Source organism: Palaemon carinicauda, chromosome 5 (assembly GCF_036898095.1).
Source record: "Palaemon carinicauda isolate YSFRI2023 chromosome 5, ASM3689809v2, whole genome shotgun sequence".
NCBI lineage: Eukaryota > Metazoa > Arthropoda > Malacostraca > Decapoda > Palaemonidae > Palaemon > Palaemon carinicauda.
In genome coordinates, this window is record NC_090729.1 from 74796341 (window position 1) to 74822180 (window position 25840).

At 41.7% G+C, this 25840-nt stretch overlaps 1 protein-coding gene across 1 annotated transcript in view; it reads left to right on the forward strand.

The window, feature by feature from the left end:
• Positions 1-24646, forward strand: part of LOC137640974 (proteasome subunit alpha type-6-like) — a 47487-nt gene extending 22841 nt beyond the window's left edge. The window contains exons 7-8 of the mRNA XM_068373431.1: positions 11670-11807; positions 24345-24646. Coding sequence (XP_068229532.1) covers positions 11670-11807; positions 24345-24402 — 196 coding nt within the window. The 3' untranslated portion in view covers positions 24403-24646. The remainder of the gene's footprint in view (positions 1-11669; positions 11808-24344) is intronic.
• The last annotated feature ends 1194 nt before the right edge of the window (positions 24647-25840 follow it).

Here is a 25840-nt window from a genome sequence, read left to right on the forward strand (position 1 = left end):
AAGTACACGCTTTCTTAATGTGCAATTAACTATTTAAAGAGTGGCAATTTTCTAGAATAAAATGATATTTCCCAAAAAATAGTGGTTTGCTGATGAAATCGGATGCCGTATTTTTAGCTATGATTGAAATGGATGTAGACTCGGCCTAATTATTTCGTTTCGTATTTAATTGACACTAAGAAAACTAATTTTAGTTTCTTCATCTAAATGTAAGTATTGTATAACACGAAGAGAGAGAGAGAGAGAGAGAGAGAGAGAGAGAGAGAGAATCAGCTGTTGTACTCAAATGGCGTGTTTTTGTTTCGTGAGAATTTCATCGCCACGACTTTAACAACAACATACTGTACTGAACTTTACAGTATTATACAGACTACTGTAATATTATAAAGTAAAATATTTGTAATCTATACTATATGAAATGGGGCTATTTTTTTTTTTTGTTTAAAATTTACATTTACGTATGTAAAACAACTCTCTCTCTCTCTCTCTCTCTCTCTCTCTCTCTCTCTCTCTCGTAGATTGTTTTCCTGCTTTGCTACGTATATATGATTTTATATAGATACAGTAAATAATATTTGTAATAACATATTTTATTAAAGCTTTTACTGTAATATCATTATTTATCACTTTCATCATGCGCGTTAAATTCCTTAGTTTGTTTACTCAGCGTACTTTATGACGCCGTTGTTTCAGGCGGCGTCATAAAGAAAAACATTTCATTTGGAAGTCCTAAGAAAAATTAAGTAAAACATTAGTAATAACCAAATCAACATACTGTACTGAATAATCAATATAATCGATGCAGAAACTAACCTATACACAGATGTGTAAATGCGTTTGTTTCTTCATTATAATCAGAGATAAACGTAAACAAATCATTGGTTGCCATTTTTTATCGTGCTTTTTGGCGTGTTTAGGAAACGCATGATATAAAGTCGCCCTTAATATTTGTGCCTGGTTTAGTTTAGGGTACGTTAGAACATGCATTAAGTGTTCTGTACATTAAAGGGTAGTTTGTTAACAGTACTACGTACAAGGGAAGGTTTTAACCCTGGATAGGTATGCTACTCGGACACCCCTTTAAGGGTATACTCGGTCGTGAACGACCCCGACTCCGAAAAAAATTCAGGAAAAATCTAGTTATGCATCAATCTGTATTGTTTGACTTGCTAAAAATACTTCAAAGAATGCTAAAAATTACTGAAAATATAAATGATACCCATCTACAAAATAACTATTTATTGGAAATCTATCAAAAATTTAAGTATACAAAAAAAAAGACTTGACGTATATATTCACAAAAAATAGAAATATACATATACACATAAATCCCTTTAGGGACACCTTCTTAGATGGAAAAGCAACAGCGTGTAATTGCTGGAAATGAGTTGGACCCATAGAAGTCAAGATCTGAAATGAGAAAAAAAGGGTAAATTTTTTTGGCCAAAAAAATTTGTCCAAATTTCATGAATTTTTTTGGGTACCGAAATGAAATAGGAAGAGGCTAATTTTTTTATAGAATAAACTCATATTATCCTAGAACAGAAATACATAATAAAATCTGCACTAAGATTTAATTTACTGTTATAACAGGGGCGAAATCTAAAGGTCATTTTTTGACGGCCTAGTTCACAATGTAAATTTCTTATGAAAATCATTGTATCTCCTATAAAATATGATATTCATGCATTAAATTATACCAAAATATCACGAATTCTATACAGAACCAGAATATATAGAGATATGCCAACTTACCTTTCGGGTATGTCAACAAAATGGCCGCAGACCGCAACAACTCTTACAGCCCAATCTACCACTTGAAATGAAGAATGGGGTTGCAAGCTCCATATTATCATCAACATCTCTTTTTAACTCCATTAGAAGTGTGTTGATGACATCCATGCCGAGGGAATACTGTCTGCTGGCCATTATTGAAGATAAATTCAAAATAAATAGAAAAAAAATCAAATTTGCAAAAAACCTAAAAAAATCAGAAATTAGCATTTGAGGGAAAATGGACCTCATGGCAATATATGGCATCTAAGCCAAAAGCAATGTCATGCAAGTGGTAGACACACCATCCACCCACACTTTCCAACTATAAAGAACCAAACAAGTATTAACACTGTTCGACAATTTATAATTATCTAATAACTTTGCTGTTTGATCACTTACCCCTATAAAGGTATGTAGGGTCGAGGTCGACCCCTGGGGGGGGTAAGAAAACGGGGAAGGAGGGAAGTTAGACGAAAATCAGTCCTAAAGCAGACAATGGCATGTAGACTAGTCACCCCTTGCAGGTCGATCACTTCCATATTCGAGACAGCTGATGATTTATGGGGAAAAAACAGGTTTTGAAAATGCTGTAGGGGTCGCAAACGACCCATCATACCTTTCCAGGGTTAAAAGTCTGAATATACATGTTAAATAAATAGGTAAATATGGTGTCACTACTTCGCGGATTTTCACCTATCGCGGCCGGGTCTGGAACCTATCTACCGCGATAAACGAGGGTTCACTGTAATACAATTTTACCTTATTCTTTCACCATCGATATTTGTGGGTTCTTTCTATGCTCATTCGGTTATTTGCAATACAGAGAACTGTATTACCCATTAGATAAAATACCATATACGTAGTTTTGCAGTTATTCTTGTGGCCTAACAATTACAATATAAGCCTTTGCAAACCTCTCGCAGTTTGGTCCTGTAGCGCTCGCGTATCACTCGCTCTTACATTGTAACGTCAATCACGGGTTCTTGCTTCGTGGTTTCGGTTTTTTGCGCATAAGAACGACGCAATGCTTATAAAAAAAATTCTATCATTCGCGATAAAATTTGCACTTTGTGGTGATTTCAAATAGCCCGCACTCCTCTACACTGGGAGCACCTATCCTAGCTCGCTCTGTACAGTGTATACAGTGAACCCTCGTTTATCGCGGTACATAGGTTCCAAACCCGACCGCGATAGCTGAAAATCCGCGAAGTAGGGACACCATATTTACGTATTTATTTAACATGTATATTCAGACTTTTAAAACCTTCCCTTTACGTAGTACTGTTAACAAACTACCCTTTAATGTACAGAACACTTAATGCTGTGGCGGGATGTAAACAATAACAACCCCCACACCTTTGATCACTCTTACTTCCAAAATATCCCACAACACAAACTTTCCCCTTACTTTGCTTCAAACTGGACTATTGCACGAAGGGAAAAACAAACAAAACATAACCTTAAAACTATATTTACCGCAACCAAAAACAAAAATCACACATTAAATTCAACAGACAAAATTTGCTGGATAAATAGATATCGGTGCGTAAGGTTACCGAGAATTCTCCAATAATCGGGAAAACAATAGCCTTTAAATATACCCAACACCGTCAGTCCACATACAGTACTGAAAACACTTACTTCACACACAGTACCAAAAAATACTTAAACACTGAAAAAAAATCACAACACTAAAACACCAATCGTCATATATAACCCAGCAAAAATAATCAAACTTAATACTAAAACATACGAGAACTTCTTGAATTAATATTTGTGTGTGGCCACCATCGTCCACAGACTCTACACACTGGCACCAGTCTTTGTAACCAATTGCCACCACTCCTGGCAAACAATAACGAACAGTCAATTCGACTGTCCAATCACGTAAGCGGTGGTGGTCATCATCATCATCATCATGTCATCATAAAGGAACAATCTATTTCACAGCCGGGTCATCAACGGTCAAAATTCTATGTAAATATATATATCTGCAGTCTATTCCTATGTTCATATTATACGGTCCAGGTCGTCATCATCAAGCTATTCATACAAACAAGGCAGGCGAGCAACACCTTCAAGGACTGAATTAACTCCAACAGTAAAGGAATCCAAGGAGCCTAAAGGAGGAATTACGGCCTGCAATAAAAAGAAAAAACGCTTACGAAAACTCCTAACTAACTAAATTATCGCACTATAATCAAAGATAAATAATAAACTTTCTATCTTTCACAATCGCGCCTAACAAAAATAAATAAAACAGTACTTACTCCGATACTAGAAAAATCACTTCACAGCCGGCTTTCTAAGAACAAAAAAAAAACACAACCGACTCCTACTACAGTCAAATAGAAAATGCTTTCGCCCAAGACATTCATTACTGCCCTAACCTAGGTAAAAAATGTAAACAAACAACCTTAAAAATACCGACAGTCTCTCCCACTACAAACAATCATTCCGCTATCTACCACTTGTTCGGCGGCGCGCGGCGCGGACACACAAACACGCAGACACAAACACACACATACGCCCTCTCGCGCGTGCGCGATATAGCAAAACTAAAGCAAATTAATTTCTCTCTCTCTCTTTTTTTGACAAAACTAAAACAATCTCTCTCTCTCTCTCTCTCTCTCTCTCTCTCTCTCTTTCGCTCGCGATTTGACAAAACTAAAGCAAATAAACACTCTCTCTCTCTCTCTCTTTCTCTCTCTCTCTCTCTCTCTCTCTCTCTCTCTCTCTCTCTCTCTATTTGATAAAGCTAAAGCAAATAAAATATCTTGATTTAACAAAACTCTCTCTCTCTCTCTCTCTCTCTCTCTCTCTCTCTCTCTATTTGGCAAAACAAAAAAAATAAATTAAAATAAAATTAATCCTCCACAATGCATGTACTACAGTACCCTAAACTAAAACAGGCACAAATATTAAAGGCAATTTTATATCGTGTTTCCTAAACACGCCAAAAAGCACGATAAAAAATGGCAACCAATGTTTTGTTTACGTTTATCTTTGATCATAATGAAGAAACAAACGCATTTACACATCTGTGTATAGGTTAGTTTTTGCATCGATTATATTGATATGTTGATTTTGTTATTACCAATGTTTTACTTAATTTTTCTTAGGACTTTCAAGTAAATGAAATGAATGCCATTTATATAGTGTTTTTCTTTATAACGCCGCTTGAAACGGAAACCTTCCATTCGTTTACTGTACGCTCCATCTTCGATCGTAATAAACAAACGAAGGCATTAAACGCGCATGATGAAAGTGATAAATAATGATATTAAAAGCTTTTAGTAAATATGTTATTACAAATATTATTTACCGTATTTATATAAAATCCTACATATGTAGCAAAGCAGGAAAACAATTTTTTTTCTTTTATTTTGGCGTTTAATCAACTATAACAAACTGCCGCAAATGACTGAATGATAATTTACGAGAGAGAGAGAGAGAGAGAGAGAGAGAGAGAGAGAGAGAGAGAGAGAGAGAGAGAGAGAGAGAGAGAGAGTGAGAGAGAGAGAGAGTGTGTGTGTTTTAAATGTAATAAAATAAAAAAATATGATAGGTTATAACATGTATATTCAGACTTTTAAAACCTTCCCTTGTACGTAGTACTGTTAACAAACTACCCTTTAATGTACAGAACACTTAATGCATGTACTACAGTACCCTAAACTAAAACAGGCACAAATATTAGAATATTAAAGTAGTATAAAAAATAGAGATTGTTACTGTACTCACCACAAAAGAAGTTGAAGAAAAACTTGAATGATGATGGCGATGAATTTGCTGCACAGTAGAAATGATGATGATGATGTCTTCTACTGTGCAGCCAATGATAGTATTTTACGTCTCTTCAGACAGAAGAGTCTTTTCCTGGGACACACCTTCAACTTCTTCCTGGGACACTTCTTCAATTTCCTTCCGAAGGCATCGTAGCAGGAGGAACTGGCTCTTTTTTGCGAGGCTGGAAGAACATTGTGATCGGAAGTTGCTGCCGCTGCTTCTTTTTCGCTCGAAGAGCATCTTGTAGGGAGTCATGTCTTCATCGATTTTGTTGCAGAATTGTATAGAACGAACCATATTCTCGTTCCACTGTTGCGAAAATTCTCTCAACTCCTTCGCAAGGTTGCAGAGCTTGGCAAGCCGTTCTAATGTTGAGCCCGTTTCTTCGACATTTTCTTGGGTCTCTTCCTGTGTTTCACTGTCTTCACTGGCCGATTTCGTCAGGTCTTTTAGGTCTGCGTCAGTTAGTGGCTGGGAATGGCAGTACAACAACTCGTCGACGTCTTCAGTCGTCATGTCGCCAAACCCGTCGCCTCCAATTATCGCAGCCCACTGCACAGATTTCCGTATTGCAGGGTGTTGAATCTCAGCAGGTGTAAATCCCTCGTCATCGTAAACAATGTGGGGCCACAACTTCTTCCAGCTCGCATTAACAGTAGAAGGTTTCATTTCTTTCAGTGCCTTCTGGATGTTCTGCAGGCACGTGGCTATTGTGTACTTCCGCCAGTACGCCTTCAAATTGAATGTTTCATCCTCATCATCTTGGGCAGCATCCACACACGCAACGAGGTTTGCCAAGGTATTCTTCGTGTAGAGGGCCTTGAACGCCCTGATAACCCCCTGGTCCATCGGTTGAATTAATGACGTGGTGTTGGGTGGCAGGAACTCAACCTGAATGCCCTCATGCAACAGATCAGTTGCGTGTCCACCAGCGTTATCCATAAGGAGAAGGATCTTAAATGGCAAGCCCTTCTCTAAGAGATATTTACTGACTTGCGGGATAAAACACTGGTGGACCCAGTTGGAGGTCAGCATCTTCGTAATCCATGCTTTTGGATTATGCATCCAGTACACGGGAAGGAGATTCTTTTTCTTATTTTTCAAAGGGCGAGGGTTTTTCGATTTGTAAATAAGCCCCGGCTTTAGCAAAAATCCAGCAGCATTGCCACACATCACGAGGGTAACACAATCTTTGAATGCTTTAAAGCCAGAGGCTTTGGCTTCTTTGAACAGGAAAGTTCTCGACGGCATTCTCTTCCAAAACAAGCCGGTCTCATCCATATTAAACACTTGTTCGGGCTTGTATCCACCTTCAGTGATAATGTTCTTAAATGTCTCATTCGGTTAAGTTTCAGCAGCGGAAGCAGCCTCGCCATGCAGGGAAACGCTTTTCAGGCCGAAGTGTTTCTGAAACTTCGCGAACCATCCTTTGCTGGCGGAAAAACGTAGTTTCTTAGGCTGGGAATCAATGGATGTCCCTGCTTGAGGTTCATCTAGTACATCTTCGTCTTCTTCAGCATGGTCGCCATCGTCGTCTTGAGGTGCCTTTGCCGCAAAATTCTCATACAAACCCAAAGCCTTGGTTCGGATGGTGTTCGTATCCAAGGCAATGTTCTTCCGGCAGTCGGCAATCCAGACTGCTAAAGCACCTTCCATACGGACGATCGTTTTATTACGAGCGGTAACAACTCGCTTCGCTGACCTTCTAAAGGTGATGGCAGCCGTCTTTCTAAAGTTCGCCTCGTCCTTTTTAACCTGTTAAGCGTCCCCCTTGGACCAGGTTGCCGCTAACGTACCGTCACGCTTTTTTTGCCCTGAGCGGTCATTTCACTAATGATAGTTTTTCAAAGTTAATATCATTTCTTTGTTTGTAATCCATATTTATAGTTAAAAGTAGGGATATTAATTAAATGGTAGAGTAAAAATTACAATTATTACTACTATTATTTCATTTCAAATGGCTACATAATACTGAATATTCTAATGGGTTCTTTTTATCTTCAATCGTAAATTTTACGCCTGGATAAGCAACAAAATCAAAGGGATAAGTCTCTCTCTCTCTCTCTCTCTCTCTCTCTCTCTCTCTCTCTCTCTCTCTCGGCGTTTCCTTTCCTATATTGTTTTGTGAAATCTCGTTGTCCAGTCATTCGGTAATGAGAAGTCATTTTCGCTTTCGGCATCGAAAGAAAACTTTGTTTCTTCAATATACTCATTACTGGAGGATTCAGAACTAGTGCTCTCATTATCAAACAGGTTATCATTATCAAATTCCTCAACAAGAATATCATTTATTTCATCTAAAGAAATAACCTTCCTCTTTAGACTTTTCATTACGAAAGGAACAGCAAACAACCACTTCCGCATGAACGCCCGAAACGCACTGATAGGAAACCAGTTTTCTAACATCAAGCTACCTTCAGAAAAATTTGTGCCAGACATCATATAAGTTTCTATTCACAGCCCCCATATGCTGAGAGTGTTGCCAAGTGGTGATCCTATACTTACTATACTAGTAAACGTAATATCACGAGACTGACGGCTTGAAAAAGGCAATTAAAGTCATGAACGGAATATGCAGTTGAAGGCGGTACCGAGTAGATCGTGGTGAACGGTTTATCACGTGGGTGACGCTTAACAGGTTAATGTAGCGAACGGCCGCGTAACTTCTGCCTTCTTTCAACATATCTAGAAGTGTCACCTTCTCAGCAATTGTCATAATTTTTCGGTGGCGTTTAGGCTCACTACCAGCCTTAGTAGAAGCAGAACGCTTGGGAGCCATTGAACGCTTGGGAGCCTTTGTAGGGGTTAAACAGAAAGTTCAACAAAAAGTTCAACTTCAAACAGTCGCGCACGGCACAGATTAAAGTTACACAGTAACGTAGCAGCATCTACCCGGCGAGAGAGCGGCAAACAAAGTGGCCGCGAGAAGATGCTGCGGATCGGAGAAGCGGTCAAAACACCAATCATAGGCTAGATTACAAAACTTGGGAGCTGATTCGTCATCTATCAGCACTGGAACCAATCACAGTCCGTCTTACATGCTACGTAGTAGTTACAAATTCAAATACAAGGTACAGTGATACCTCGGTACTCGACCATAATCCGTTCGGGATCAGTGTTCGACCTCCGATTTGTTCGAGTACCGAAACCTTTTTTCCCCATAAGAAATAATGGTATTTATTTTTTGTACGTTCTACGCACTCCAAAATGCCCAAAATATTGATAAAACGTGTACCTAAACAACAATAATTATTTAAATGTGTACGAAATTGGTCGGAAAACTATATAAAACGATTTTAAACCATTTACTGTACATACCTTTGAGCAGCGGTTCGATGGCATACAGGAATGGATGTGGAGAGGATGGAAGGGGGAGGTTACTGCTTGGAAGGAGAGTCCCCTTCCATGATGTGGCTGGTTAGTTCTCCTTCAGGAGTTTTTTCTCTCTGCAGTAAAAGGTTGGGCAAATCTCCTTCAGTGTTTTTTTCTCTTCTGTTTCTCTTCTTTGGAGGGGAATCAGGCTGGGATGTAGCAGCTATCTTTTCTTTTATGAAAAACATGTCAATTGTCAGCTGCTTCTTTCTCTTCTGCACTATTCTTCTAAAGTGAGACATAACATTATCATTAATGTAGGTATTGGCCGGCATTTTCTTCCAAAATAACCCGGTCTCATTGCCATTGAAGACTTGCTGCGGGATCAAATTTTGTATCGGTCGAATTCAACAACGTATTTTTCAGCTGCCGCCTGATCCGAACTGGCTGCCTCCCCATGCCTAGTCACACGGTGAATACCAGTTCTGTTCCGGAATTTCTTGAACCAGCCCCTGCTTTCTTTAAAAGTAAATGACGAATCACTTTCACTAGTACTGGCACTTTTCTTCACCAATTCTTCATAAATATGAAGAGCTTTCTCGCAAATGAAAGCTTCACTTATACTTTCCCCGGCCAACTGCTTTTCTTTAATAAATATAAGGAGCAACTTTTCCATTTCCTCAATTACTTGTGGCCTTTGCTTACTAATTGCTGTCACTCCCTGTGCAACATTAGCTTTCTTTATCACTTCCTTATTTTTCAAAAAGGTCGAAATGGTCGACTTCGCCATGCCATACTGTAAGGCTAGATCAGACACTCGTACACCATTCTCGTATTTGGCAATAATTTCCTTCTTCAACTCGATCGTTGTTCTCACTGTTTTCCTCTTATCCTTCCCCTTATCACTAACTTTCTTGGGGCCCATTATTATCGGCAAAAAAAAGACAATAAAACGCACTAAATCACAATAAATTCTCAACACGTGTTGTCGTACTGACGCTCTCTCTTGAAATGATGCTACCCGACCAAGCGAGAGTAGCCGAGATGGCCGCTCATCTCACTCGGCCACGCGTTCGGCTGTTCGAGTTCCGATTTTTTGTTCGAACACCGCAGCAAAATTACTCAAATTTTTTGGTCAAACTCCGATTTGTTCGAATTTAGAGTCGTTCGACTACCGAGGTATCACTACTATATACAGTATGCTTTACGTACGCTATTTTACACTTGTTTTGTTGTAGGATATGTACGCTTATTCGAGATGTGATTTTTGCAACCAAGAATATTATTGGATGCAGTACTACGTACGTATACATACAAAAGATTCATGGAAAAGATGCACATCCATTACATTTGTAGTAGTAGCCATCAGCAGCCCTACACCATTCAAATATGGCAAAGTCAGACTGCATCTGATTTGCGTTTCATGTTCGATTTAATTTTACTACGTGTACTGAATTATCGTATGATCACATTTTCTTTTAGTGTTTTATTTCTTTCTGTACTGAATTATATGTCATATGTAATGCAATGAACCATCAGTAAGAGCAGATATTACTAATTATTAATGGGATTAACGAAATATTTGGGAATTTCCGGAAAATCCGTGATATATATGTATATACATGCGTTATGTAAAAAATCGCGAAGTCGTTGAATCCCCGATAGTCGAACCGCGAAGTAGCGAGGGCTCACTGTATCCATTTACTGGGGTAAAAAATTACTGCTATTTTTTTAATAGATAAAAAAAGGGAGGGAGTGTGTGTGTGTGTGTGTGTCATACACGAGTAGGTTGACACTACCATCTCTGCTTTCCAAATCAGCTGATACAGGCAAAATATCAAATGATAATTTTTATTCCCTAAAAGAAATAATTATTACTTGAACTATCATTTTTAATTTAGCCTAATAATTTAACGGACTAGTACAGCCTTACACTTCATAAATATTAGGATAATTGACCTACCTAGCAGTATCATAAAAATAGATTTTTGTGTGAGGAATTCATATATTATAAGTGCTAGATATGCACGTTGGTGTTCTGATTACTTCTTTCTTGGTTTTTATTTTGTTGTAGGTTAGTGTCTTTCTCCCTGTATATGTTGTATTGTTAGGATTTTGATTATCCAGAATACATGAAGTTCAATTGTAGTCAAAGGTATTTTGGTATTTTTTTATGGTATATCCTTGTCTATGAATTTATTTTTTTTTTTTTTTTTTTGATCCTGTGGAATGCCAACTTCTCATTTAATGACTAAAACTGAAAGTGTGCTCTTGTCTTTAGTACTATCATTAATGAAGAAGGGCATCTGGTACATGTGACAAAAAGTTTATTTACAATTTTATTTTTTCTATTTTTTTTCATATTTAAAGATAATACTTATAGAAATATTTTATTGTTTTACCACTTTCCCTCTGCCCTTGACAATTTGGAACTACACTATAGTAATCTCGGGGAAGATTCATCAAAATAAACATAATTTGCAAACTAAAACTAAGCTACAGTAACGTGAACTATGTAGTGTAAAAGAAAAAATAAGATTTTTAATAGCTTGCTCTACAGAACTAATATGAGTATTAATCTTGGCTAAATATTTGAATAAGCAATTTTCTAATAGAATTAAACTTTTTTGTTTTTAATTCTCATAGCTTTCAAGGTAAAAAAAAAAGTTTATAATTGCAAATAAGAGCTTCCGAGTATAGGGATGTCAAAAATATTGAGTAGTCTTCAGAAAGATTGCTTGAAGCTTATATATTTTATGATAATGATCATTGCTAATCTTTGACACCATCAGATATCGCAAGAAGACATCGTATGGCCACGATGAGGTGATTCAACTTGCTATTACATGTCTTATGCAAGTGCTTTCAGCTGATTTCAAGCCCACAGAAATAGAGGTAGCTGTGGTCTCAAAAGATGATCCTAAATTCAGGTAAGGTTCAGTGATCTTGATATACTAGGGGTTATGTGTTCTATATATGTTGTTTTCAATATGTATTAAAAACTGATTTTATGATGTATGGTAATCTGAAGTGCTATACTATTACTGTCTAATTCTGTATAAATAGAAATGAGGATAGGGATAAGAAGCAGATGATGATAACTCCCAACATGTTCCCATATGATAAAATTTTGGCTCATAAATATAGGCCCCCCATGACAGTAACTCCAAGCAATTGTGCGTAATATCCCATAAACTTAATTCAGTAAGATCAGAAATGAACTGCCAGGTACCTGCCTTCAAAAATGATTACTGTACTATTTTGATATGGGGAAAGCCACAATCACATGCATATTTTGCTGTCGCGAGATTTCTGTATTGTTCTTTACTTGGATAACTTACTTTAACCAAAATAAAAGGAATTCTCAAAACTTCCTTTTTCTTAAGTATGGAGGGAGGAAAAATTTAGTTTTATCACCTCTTTGTTTCTTAACTCCATTTAGTGTTGAATTGCTGTTATTGGACTGAACAGATAATCATTCTCACTACTCATGGCTCAGGGCAGAGAAGAAATGGCAAAACCAGTAGTCGTGTAATCATGACTTTTAATCATTTCATTCTTGGCATCAAAGTTAGTAGTAAATGGCTTACTAATTACTGATCAGCCAATTATGTAGCTGGGCAACCTACCTCAAAGTTACAAACATTTTAGTATAAAATACCCTGCATTCCGAGTTTCAGTAACAAAAAATGTGAAGAAGTTCATATAGCGACCTGGCGTTGGGAAATGCCTCTTGGGAATAAGAAGATACACTATTGTGGAGGTGAAGGGGACTTTCATGGACCTTTCTGAAAATACTTGATACTATTTTTTTTTTTTTTTTTTAGCTCAAATGCCAAGATCCATGTATCAAAGTTTGATTATCTTTAAGGAAGCAGACTTTTGAGTGTGCAGACAACTGTCTGCTGCATTTGGTGAAAATTAATGTATCACATGGATATTGGAGTCTGCTTGATTAATGCCAATATACTTCAATTTCCAACCAGAGAATATGCTGTTTTCCTTGTTGAAGAATATTGGTTGAGATCCAAGACTTGAAGCAATTGCTTTAACTCTCCTCCATTCTTTTCAAGTCCTTAACTTTGACCGATCTTATTGGGTAACACTCCAGGCTTATCATTTTGTCATTGCCATGGATTCTCAGTAGGTGGAACTACTTGAAAAAAAAAATAGCCTGTTGAATAGCTTAAAGTTACTTAACATCGTCATCAGGCTTTTGATACATTATTGCTGCAACTAAAGGCATTGCTTAACCCCTCCACTACAATGACATCATTTACAAACATAAACCGTATGGAAGTTAAAATCCTTTATTCAGACTATGAAAGAGTACGACATATGGTCGTATATTACACCTAAGGATATTACTTTAGCCTACTAGAAAAAAAAACCTTAAGTTTAGCCCCTCTGTCTTTCTTCAGTTATCTAATGAAGACTTTGGTATTCTAGCCTTTATTCCTGATTGTATAAGGGATATTTTAGTGTGTTTTAATGTTACCTTGCATGATCACACCACTCTTTAGGCAATGGCGACATTCCCTACGGAGACATTCCTCCTCCTCTCCCAGCTTAGAGATGTAGCTATTATCATATCTCGCCTAGCCAGTAACAGACTCTTGGTTGAAGAAAGAGAGAGGAGGTGATAAAATTAAAGAAAGAACATTTTTTAGTAAAATATTCCTTGGGTGTGATATACAACCATCTTTGGTAGGATAAAAGAATTATGTTAACTTTCGTAAGGTTTGTATTTGTATACTATGTACCTAGTATGTCATACACCAATGTACCTGTCATGTTTTATTGTAGTGAAGGGGACAAACTCCATTTTCATTATTAGCTGTAACAGATTAGACCCCATAAATTGTTTCCAACCTTTGGCAGTTGACATACAGTGAAGTAACCATGCAAGCCACAACTACTGTCGTAGGTACTTATCGAGAGGTATGGCTTGTGCTTAAATGATGTTATCGCAACGCGACCAGAGAACTTACTGGGGATCGAGACCTGAGCAAGCATGCTCTCTAACCCGGGGTCGCCTCAGGGCGCGTATCCCACCACCTGAGGTTACCCCTCATAGAAAACGGGAGTAGGGTAAACTACACAAAACTCAGGTCGGTTGGGAGGAGATCCCAGATACTCCTAAGAAAGTAGTTCGAGGTAAGTACTGTTAGGAAAAATACAAATTACTTAAAATTTGTGATTTTAAAGGGGTCCTGACATGGTAAGCTTTCTTTTAAAAAGAACTACCATAGCAGAAACAAATGATTGGGTTTGGTTTTGATCAACTCCCATGTTATTTTGTATTGGAGCTTTATTGCCGGGCTTTTGACAACTTATTTTCGCACCATAAATGTGCCGTTCCATTTTGGCCGCTAAGCGGAAAGTAGCTGTGACGTTACATAGAGACTTCAGCTAGAAGGGATGTATCTAGGTTTGCCAGAACAGAAGATTTTACTTGTTGGAAAATGATTTTGTATCAATTTTTTTTACTTTTTATGCATTGTAATGCCTCGCTGGTGTGTTGCAGTTGGGTGCTCTAATGCAGGTGGTTTAAATATCTCCTGTATTTCTTCCCAATGCATGAATTGTTAAGAAAACAGTGGGTTGCTCAAGTGCAACACGAGCGGGGTGAATGGACGCCCAGCCAAACCTTGCGACTTTAGAATCTTCATTCTTTAATAACATTACTTAAAAACAAATGGTCTCATTTGTTTCGTTCTTGGAAGAAAGGTAAAACGATTGTTATGCTAACATCGTTTATTCTCACTAACAGTGGCTGCCCACTAAAAGAGGGCTCTGTGTAAAAACTTACAGGTGCTGCCATCTAGCATATACATCACACAACATCTGCCTAGCTAATTTTTACCATGCATATGTAAAATGTCTGGATAAATGAAACTTCTATATAATATACTTATCAGAGATGTAACATAGGTGTAGCAGCCTGGTCTTACACAGGTGTATTAAATGTTTCACTCTCAGTTGTGTCACATATAACCGTCTGATCTGCCACTGGTCTCAGCAGGCGACAGCTCTTCCTGAATACAGTCTGTCCCACTGTTAGTCGTCACTTCATAGGAGCGGGCAGATATGTGATTTGTCATAATTTCTTTATTCCAGGTCTTCTGACTTGGGTGAATAGGTTAGATCGTCACATGATCACCTTGTGACGGGGTTTGAGGGACTTGTATCGACCATACTGAGCGGACTTGTTTTTCTTGAGATCCATGCGATCCCTTTTGCAGGGAAGGGGTTTCAGTCTTAATGAGTCCTCCAGGACGGGTATTATTGCCCGAGTCTTCCTCCCGAGTAAGCGTTGACTAGGGCTTGATGACAGTCCTTCAGTAGGCGTGTTGCGTAAACTCATTAGACGTAGATAGAGGTCCTCCCCATTATCTGTGGATTTCAGCATCATTGATTTGACAGATTTTACAGCCACCTCAGTGATACCATTTGACTGGGCATTCCCAGGGCTTGATGTGTCATGCTGGAATTGTCATTTTTCTGCAAACTTAGCAAAATATGATGACGTATACTGTTGACCATAGTCACTATATACAACATTTGGTTTTCCATAACGGGCAAAATGTTGCTTCAGTATCCTCATATTCTCAGAAGTTTATGTCAAGTAATTAATTTTAGTAAAGTTACTGTATAGATTAGCCAGTGCAAGATATTCTTTTCCTCTTACATGAAAGAGATCTATTGCAACCATGCTGAAGGGATTTAATTTTTGTAAAGGTTGCTCATGAATGGCAGAGGCAAGGGACAGTGACATTGCCTTATCAAGCAGGACAATGCCCTAGAGACTGACCATATATACATTTGATCATTGCCCAAGCCCCCTTTTCACCCAAGCTGGACCAAGGACGGCTAGGCAATGGCTGCTGATGACTCAGCATATAGACCCATAGGCTCCCCCCCTCATCCTTAGCTTACAAGGATGGTGATGTTGCAGCGACTAAAGAAACTAACGAGTTTGAGTGGGACATGAACCCCAGTCTGGTGTTCACCAGTCAGGGACGTTACCACATCGGGCACCACAATCCTGAGGGTATTTATTTGAGGATAAGAGGTTCTGTTTGTTGCTTCGTAGAATGCATAGCACAAGTTGAGCACTGCTCAACAAATTGCTGGATATCCTTGGACATACCTGGGCAGTAGAGGGATTCCCTTGATATTCTCAGACAGGAATTAATTCCCATGTTACTTGAGTGGACTGAAGTCTCGACTTCTGGTGGGAGAGATCTTGGTATCACTATTCTTTCTCCTCGTGAGATATCTCCATCATGAACCGATATTTCATCACGATGATCAAAGTAACGACGGGTACTCAGGTCGTCTTTGTCCTTGTGTTCGTGCCATCCACTTTGAATTATATTCTTCAGGGTAATGAGAGATTCAGCAAGAGCAGTTGCCGCTTGAAGTTTTGCCAGGCTCTCCTTATGAACTGGCAGAGTGAAAATAGAGGGAACAACTTATCCATTTTGTGTTGTAGTTAATGGATTACAAAAAAATGTATCTGCTACATTCTAGTTAATGGATTACAAAAAAATGTATCTGCTACAGGTATGTCTTTGCCTGTACAGTAGACTTGGTCAAATGTATTCTCTATGGTGCGAAGTAGGAGATTTTGCAGTCTCCTGGGTGCCTTATCTAGTTGTTTCCCTATGATTGACACCAAGGGCTTATGGTCAGTAACAACTTTTACATCCCGGCCATATGAGTAATAAGGAAATTTTGTAAGCCCAAAGTGCACAGCCAATAGGACAAATTCGGAGATAATTTGTATTTTTCCTAAAGGTCAAACCTTTAGCTATGTAAAGGGGTATTACTTTCGGCGAAGCTGAAAGGACGAGCCATTAAAATTTAACGAGGGGTTACTACGCATCCCGCTAGTCAGCGGGGGTTAGGGGGATAGCTAGCTACCCCTTTCACTCATACACCTGTGACTGTGCTTCATTTTGCTTGGAGTTGGTAGGGCTTCAAGGGGGACAGGGTCAGTGAGTAAGTTTGTATAAATAGCTAAGGGTTGTATTGTTAGGAAAAATACAAATTATCTCCGAATTTGTCATTTGTTCCGTAACAGAAATACAAACCTTCGCTAATTATAGGGGTGACTCGGTCATTAGGAGGGTGGATGTCCCTGCCAATCTGGCTTTTTGGCTTTACCCGAGGTCGTCTTTTATAATAAGGTTAGTACCAAAAATAAGGAAACCCTAACACCTCGCTAAACCTTGCGTTGCGGGCTACGTAAGCTTTGTGTTGAGATATTAGCATGTGACTGTCAAGGTACAAGTTATTCAGAGTCTCTGTAGGAAATGACCGAGTTAACCAAGACTTTCCCAATACTACCTTGCTAGGGTATGGGGACGTGACAGTATTGACACAATACTCGGTACACAAGGGAGCATGGTTTACCTGAGTGGTTGAGGCCAGCTTGTGCAGAGACCACAGTATGCTGCTTTCCCCAAGAGTGGGTGGATGAAGAAAGGAGAGAGCCAGTCATTTCTTTAATTAATGCTGACTAAAACTGGGTAACAGTGCCCTCAACCTTCTGTTACTTGTCCAAAAAGGAGCTTGAGGTATTCAACCAGCTGTTGTGCAGCCACCACAGGACCGGTAGAGATCGTATCGAGCTCCTGTGGGTCACGTCTTGCAGGTAATGGGCTGTGAAAGTCGTCTGGTGCTTTCACACCCTTGCTTGCAGAACCTGCATCATAGGGTAATCTCTTTTGAAGGCCAGGGACATAGTTATGCTCCTGACATCGTGAGCTCTGGGTCGACTTGTTGGAGGAGGATCTGGATTCAGAGCGTTATTGATGACTGAATCCATGCAGAGATGGTGTTTTTGGTGATCCTCCTCGTCTCCCCCGGTGCTAACGACAAACGAAGGCACCTGAGGGTGGGCTGCGGCTGTTCTCCGAGGTAGAGCCTCAAACTCCTCACTGGGCACAGTAACAGATGATCTGGATCGTCAGTTACGAAGCGGCGACTCATTATCCGGAAGGGGTCAAATTTAGGATCCGTCACCCCTGGATTCTGAGTCTTGGCAACATACTCAGGGATGAAGCTGAACATTACCATGAAGTTCACTGACCCGTTTGGCTAAAGTCAAAGCGAGTAGGAACGCTGTCTCCCAAGCCAGGTGGTGAGCTGTTGCCTGGCATAGTGGTTCATAGGGATTTCTCTTTAGAGAACGGAGAACTCGAACCATGGTCTGAGGGGGAGGTCTCACTTCAGACTGAGGACAGATAAGTTCATGAGTCCGTATGTATAAGGAAAGATCTAGCGATGAGGGGATAACCCTTCCTTTCAGTTTGAAGGCAAGGCTAAAAGCTGAGCAATAGCCTTTCACTGCCGAAACTGAAAGGCTTCTCACCTACCGTAGATATCAAAGAAATTATTTATTGCTGGAATAGTGGCATCGAGTAGAGAGATAACCCTTTCATGACAGCAACCACAGAAGATGTTCAACCTTGCCTGGTAAACTGCTGCTGGGGATTTCCACAGATACCTAGACCGTGTATGCAATTTGTTGCAAAAATCCTTTCTGATTGAGGAGGTGCTGGGTAGTCTCCAGGCGTGCAGTCGTTGCGAAACTACAGTTTTTTGATAGATATTGATGTGTGGTGGTCTGAGTAGATAGTGTCGTGGAGGGAGTTCTCTTGGAGGCTCCGTCAGGAGGTGCAGAAGGTCCAGAAACCATTTCGCATGATGCCATAGCGGAGCTATGAGAGCCTTCAAGAGGTTGACCTATGTTTTGGCCTTATTGAGTACCCTTCTCATCAGGCAGAATGTGGGAAAGGCGTAAACATTGTCGTCGTCCCCATCGTTGTTGGAATGCATCTTACCAGAGAACCTTGGGGTCTGGGACTGGGGAGTAGTATAACGGAAGCCTGAAGTTCGGGGCTGTTGAGAAGAGATCCACAGTTGGAGAACTCCACAAAGTCAGGACTTTGCTGGCTACTAGATGATCCAAAGACCACTCGGTTCTCAGTATCAGAGATGCTCTATTCAGGTTGTTGGCGAGTACATTCCTTTTGCCTGGAATGTAGCGTGCCGATAGTAGTATCGAGTGAATTTTGGCCTATATCTGTATTTTTACTGCTAGATGGGATACTTGCTGCGAACAAGTACCCCCTTGTTTGTTGATGTGAGCCACTACTGTGGTGATGTCGCTCATCACCATCACCAAGTGGCTTGCTAGGAACTGATGGGACTGTTGAACGACCAGAAAGATGGCCTTCATCTCTAGGAGATATATGTGAAAGTACTTTTCGGACTCTGGCCAGAGGCATAAGGTCGTGTGGTGCAGCACGTTGGTCCCCCATGCTTCTTTTGATGTGTCCAAAAACAGTATCAAGTCTGAGGGAGGAGGAGAAGATCTATACCCCTCTGCAGATTATCGTCTGCCACCTACCACTTGAGGTCTGTCTGTTCCTCTGGTCCCATGGGGATCAGAATGTTGGGAATCAAAGGCCTGATTCCAGTTGGACTCGCCGCCGCTGGAGAGATCGAATTCTGAGGCGGCGGTTGGGAACTAGACGGGCCAGAAATGATAGGTGTCCGATGAGACATAGCCACTTCTGGGCTGAGAGTTCTCGTCTTGAGAAGAGTTCTTGCGACCTTTCTCAACCTCGTTATACTGTCTTCTGATAAGGCGGCATTGTGGAAATTGGTGTCTAACATCATTCCTAGGTATACTAGTCTAGAGTGAGAAGCAGAGAAGAACTTTGAGGTTTACCATGATCACCAAGTCTTGGCAAAACCTCAGAAGTTTGTCTCAGTACTGAAGAAGGGTTGCCACCTAGTCTGCTAGGATCAGCCAGTCTATCAGATAACTTAGGAGACAGATGCCGATCCTATGAGCCCAAGATGATACTAGGGCGAACACTCTGGTGAAGATGAGGGTTCTGTGAAAAGACCAAAGCACAGTGCCCTCAACTGGTATTTCATTTTGTCTAGACTTAATCTCTGATACTTCCTTGAAGATGAATGGTTTGGGATCTGGAAATACGCATCCTTCAGGTCCAGCATGCACATGAAGACCTGTGGTCTTACTACTTGTCCAACCTTCTCCAACATGGTGTGGACTTCAGCCTGAAGGGCCTGCTCCTTTGCAGATCCCATCGCATAGGAGCTTGTTGACGCAGCGTCAACAAGGTCTTGACCTGTTGAGGGAAAGACGAGTGAACGGGATGCAATACTCTGCGTAAGGACTTCTCTGTGAGAGAACTCAGCCTTAACTGATGAAAAATTGGGCAAGGCAATGCTTGACCTTACCTTGCAGCCTGTCAGGGGATGATAATGTTCCTTAGAACAGCGTCATTGTGGCGATGTTAATGATGGTCAAGGGCTGGTTATCGTGGCCGCTATGCAGTTGAGAGTGCTCGTAAGTAGTCACCTGATGACAAGATTGTGATGGGGACTGCCGATCGTTTATTGAATTGGTGTGATGGCGAGCAGTGAGCGAGCTTTTGATGATTGGCGAATCAGCAATCTTTGAGCCAGAGATGGTGACTGACGAGCAGACGAAGGCTGCCTGTTCAGTCGGTGAGTGGTGATCTGCCGTTGATCATTGGGTTGACACGATGATCAGCGAGTTGGCGATCGAAGAGCCGAAGGGGAATGGTGACCCGCTAGATAAATCCACGAGGAGGTAACCATTGTTGAATGGCAAATGGACATACAGCATGCTGACGGGTCATTGAAGGATGACCACTTGGGTAGTTGGAACTAGCTAGAGAGTCATGAATTGGAGTTTGTTGAAGAATAGGTGGTGAGGAGAGGTTGGTCCAACTAGGGCTGTAAGGCAGGAGAACGACAAGCTAGGAGAGTCTGAGGTCACAGGCGAGAGGTGATCAGTAAGATGCCTATTTGGGATCGGAGATCGTATGATTGGGGAAAGCACAAGCAGACAAACGGCGATCGCTGACTTACGATCGGCAACCGTTGAACTTTCAAACATTGAGCTGGCAAGGTAGGTTGATCACCGATTAGCTGGCAAGGCAGGCTGGCAACCGTTGAGCTGGAAAAGTAGTCTGGTAATCAATGAGCTAACGATCAGAGGGCCACAAATTGGTCGAGCTGGCATATGATCAGATAAGCTACGGAACAGCAGTATGGTTCGACGATTGACTAGTTGGTGATGGGAGAGCCAGAGATTGTGGATCAGCGCCCGGATCTCTGAGAGGACGTTCAGATTGCTGGCGATCAAGAAACGGATGGCTAAAGTAAGGTTCGCCAGACAGCGATCAGCGATCTGAGCACTGGACAGCAATCAGAGCGCTTGACAGCGATCAGCGCTCGGAGCAGTGGACAGCGATCAGCACTCGGAGCAGTGGACAGCGATCAGCGATCGGAGCATTGGACGGTGATCAGCGATCGGAGCACCAGACACCGGTCAGCAATCGGAGCGCCGAACAGCGATCAGCGATCGTAGCGCCAGACAGGGATCGGAGTGCCAGACAGCGATCGGAGCGCCGGACAGCGATCGGAGCGCCGGACAGCGATCGGAGCGCCGGACAGCGATCAGCGATCTGAGCACTGGACAGCAATCAGCGATCGGAGCACTGAACAGCGATCAGCGATCGGAGCTCTGGACGACAATTAGCGATTGGAGCTCCAGACACCGGTCAGCGATCGGAGCGCCGGACAGCAATCAGCGATCGGAGCGCCGGACAGCGATCAGAGCGCCTGTCAGCGATCAGCGATTGGAGCGCCGGACAGCGATCAGCGTTCGGAGCGCCGGACAGCGATCAGCGATCGGAGCGCCGGACAGCGATCAGCGATCCCAGCGCCGGACAGCGATCACCGATCGGAGCGCCGGACAGCGATCACCGATCCCAGCGCCGGACAGCGATTAGCGATCAGAGCGCCGGACAGCGATCAGCAATGGGCAATTGGCGAGCTAGCAATCAGCAGTCTGATGATTGGCTTTCGGTGAAAGACGAGCTAGCGATCGGCACGTTAGCGATCTGTGGTCGGTGATTAGCCAGCTGGCGAGCTAAGGATTGGCAATTGAGCCATCGGCAAGACTGGAGTTCAATGATTGGAGAAAGACGAGTTAGCGAGGAGCGATCAGAGTGCTAGCTAGTGATGAGCGATCGGAGTGCTTGCTAGCAATCAGTGATCGAAGTGCTTGCTAGCAATCAGTGATTGAAGTGCTAGCTAGTGATGAGCGATCAGAGCGCAAGCATAGCGATTGGCGATTGGAGTGCTATCTTAGTGATCAGCGATTGGAGGGCTAGCTTAGCGATCAGCGATCGGAGTGCCGGACAGCGATCGGAGCGCCGGACAGCGATCAGCGATCTGAGCACTGGACAGCAATCAGAATGCTTGACAGCGATCAGCGATCGGAACACTGAACAGTGATCAGCGATCGGAACACTGAACAGTGATCAGCGATCGGAGTGTTGGACGGCGATCAGCGATCGGAGCGCTGGACGACAATTAGCGATCGGAGCTCCAGACACCGGTCAGCGATCTGAGCGCCTGACAACGATCAGCGATCAGAGCGCCGGACACCAGTCAGCGATCGGAGCGCCGGACAGCGATCAGCGATCGGAGCGCTGGACAGCGATCAGCGATCGGAGCGCCGGACAGCGATCAGCGATCCCAGCGCCGGACAGCGATCAGCGATCCCAGCGCCGGACAGCGATCAGCGATCGGAGCTCCGGACAGCGATCAGCGATCCCAGCGCCGGACAGCGATCAGCGATCGGAGCGCCGGACAGCGATCAGCGATCGGAGCGCCGGACAGCGATCAGCGATCCCAGCGCCGGACAGCGATCAGCGATCCCAGCGCCGGACAGCGATCAGCGATCCCAGCGCCGGACAGCGATCAGCGATCCCAGCGCCGGACAGCGATCAGCGATCCCAGCGCCGGACAGCGATCAGCGATCCCAGCGCCGGACAGCGATCAGCGATCAGAGCGCCGGACAGCGATCAGCGATCAGAGCGCCGGACAGCGATCAGCAATGGGCAATTGGCGAGCTAGCAATCAGCAGTCTGATGATTGGCTTTCGGTGAAAGACGAGCTAGCGATCGGCACGTTAGCGATCTGTGGTCGGTGATTAGCCAGCTGGCGAGCAAAGGATTGGCGATTGAGCCATCGGCAAGACTGGAGTTCAATGATTGGAGAAAGACGAGCTAGCGAGGAGCGATCAGAGTGCTAGCTAGTGATGAGCGATCGGAGTGCTTGCTAGCAATCAGTGATCGAAGTGCTTGCTAGCAATCAGTGATTGAAGTGCTAGCTAGTGATGAGCGATCAGAGCGCTAGCATAGCGATCAGCGATTGGAGTGCTATCTTAGTGATCAGCGATTGGAGCGCTAGCTTAGCGATGAGCGATTGGAGGGCTAGCTTAGCGATCAGCGATTGGAGGGCTAGCTTAGCGATCGGCGATTGACGATTGGAGCGCTTGCGTAGCGAGCAGCGATAGGAGCGCCGGCCTAGCGAGCAGCGATAGGAGCGCCGGCCTAGCGAGCGGCGATCGCCCACCTAAGGAATTCTCCCTAATTAAATTATTCCCTTTATATCCCCATAGGAACGAGCTACAAATTTGAAAAATAGTTTGTTTGTTATACAAACCAGTCATTTAATGTTTACATCCTGCTGAATCCACAGGCAAGTCCTGGCCAGAATTAGAGTGAATGATCAGCTGTGAGCAACATCATATCAACCTATACTGTACAAGAAAGGGGAGGTAACCATACCAGGCTGCCAGACCCTCAATAATTCTTCAACTAGCTGTAACTGGCTTCACCCAGAAGTAACCCAATTAAATGACTCTGGGTTTGGATAGATAGGAAGAATACAAATTGCTCTAAAATTTCTTTTTTATTCATAATCTAGCATTGATACATTTGTGGTGTCCAGTTTCAGTTAAAGATAGGTGTTATTGTGAAGATATGGCTGAAATTTGTGAGATTATTAAGCTTCTTTTATATTGTCTAGTTTCTATTATTGGAAGATTGGATTATGTACATTATGGTTAAGAATTTTAAGATAATTACTTCCTAGTAAGAATATTTTCATTATGCAAGAAAACATTAGTGATCAGTAGATAAATCTTTTTTGGAAGTTGAAGTTTTTGTGATTTTTTTTAATGCCAGTAATATTATCAAGTAGGTTGATAGCATTGCCATTTACAAGTGAAGAAAAAGTCAGAAATGTTTTTTTAGGGTTTTAGTTGTTGACCTATATGCTGTAAAGTTTGGAAGAAAGAAAAATGCAAGAGTAACTATCAGGATGATAAAAATGTGAAAAATAAATTATGACTTACAGAATTACTGTGTAGCTAAATGTATGTAGAATACTCTTATTTGAAATGCTGCTGATAATTTAGATTTCAGTCAAGTTTTTAATACTAAACTAAACTGAAAGAACATGGTGTATTTTGTTCTATTAGTCAATGCAATAAACTATTGTGTCAGTAAGTAATTCATTGTTCTTTCTCATTTCAGAACCTTGACAGAGCAAGAAATTGACTACCATCTAACTTCTATTGCAGAAAGGGATTAAGAATGATTGAGATCAATTACCATTTAATTTTGACAAAAAAAATATCTATACTATTCATATGGTGTGAAGGATACCTAATTTATAACTAGTAAGATTTGTTTTAAGTTGGAAAACTCAACTTTTTTTTTTTTGAAATATGGTTTTGCTATACAAAGTTTTCTTTTGTGTAACTTGATTTATAAATACAACAAAATTTTGGATTCCTTTGCTACAAATTCTTTTGACTAATAAATGTCAAACAATATTACTGGTTTTTAACCTATATTATATACATAAGGAAATAATTTAAAACAGGAAAGCAAATCAAAGTGTTAAAACTGAATTGTACATACATACATATACCAAAGGCACTTCCCCCAATTTTGGGGGGTAGCCGACATCAACAATGAAACAAAACAAAAAAAAGGGGACCTCTACTCTCTACGTTCTTCCAGCCTAACCAGGGACTCAACCGAGTTCAGCTGGTACTGCTAGGGTGCCACAGCCCAACCTCCCACATTATCCACCACAGATGAAGCTTCATAATGCTGAATCCCCTGCTGCTGCTACCTCCGCGGTCATCTAAGGCACCGGAGGAAGTAGCAGGGCCTACCGGAACTGCGTCACAATCGCTCGCCATTCATTCCTATTTCTAGCACGCTCTCTTGCCTCTTTCACATCTATCCTCCTATCACCCAGAGCTTTCTTCACACCATCCATCCACCCAAACCTTGGCCTTCCTCTTGTACTTCTCCCATCAACTCTTGCATTCATCACCTTCTTTAGCAGACAGCCATTTCCCATTCTCTCAACATGGCCAAACCACCTCAACACATTCATATCCAGTCTAGCCGCTAACTCATTTCTTACACCCGTTCTCTCCCTCACCACTTCGTTCCTAACCCTATCTACTCGAGATACACCAGCCATACTCCTTAGACACTTCATCTCAAACACATTCAATTTCTGTCTCTCCATCACTTTCATTCCCCACAACTCAGATCCATACATCACAGTTGGTACAATCACTTTCTCATATAGAACTCTCTTTACATTCATGCCCAACCCTCTATTTTTTTACTACTCCCTTAACTGCCCCCAACACTTTGCAACCTTTATTCACTCTCTGACGTATGTTTGCTTCCACTCCACCATTTGCTGCATCAACAGACCCCCAAGTACTTAAACTGATCCACCTCCTCAAGTAACTCCATTCAACATGACATTCAATCTTGCACCACCTTCCCTTCTCGTACATCTCTTAACCTTACTCTTACCCACATTAACTCTCAACTTCCTTCTCTCACACACCCTTCCAAATTCTGTCACTAGTCGGTCAAGCTTCTCTTCTGTGTCTGCTACCAGTACAGTATCATCCGCAAACAACTACTGATTTACCTTCCATTCATGGTCATTCTCGCCTACCAGTTTTAATCCTCATCCAAGCACTCGAGCATTC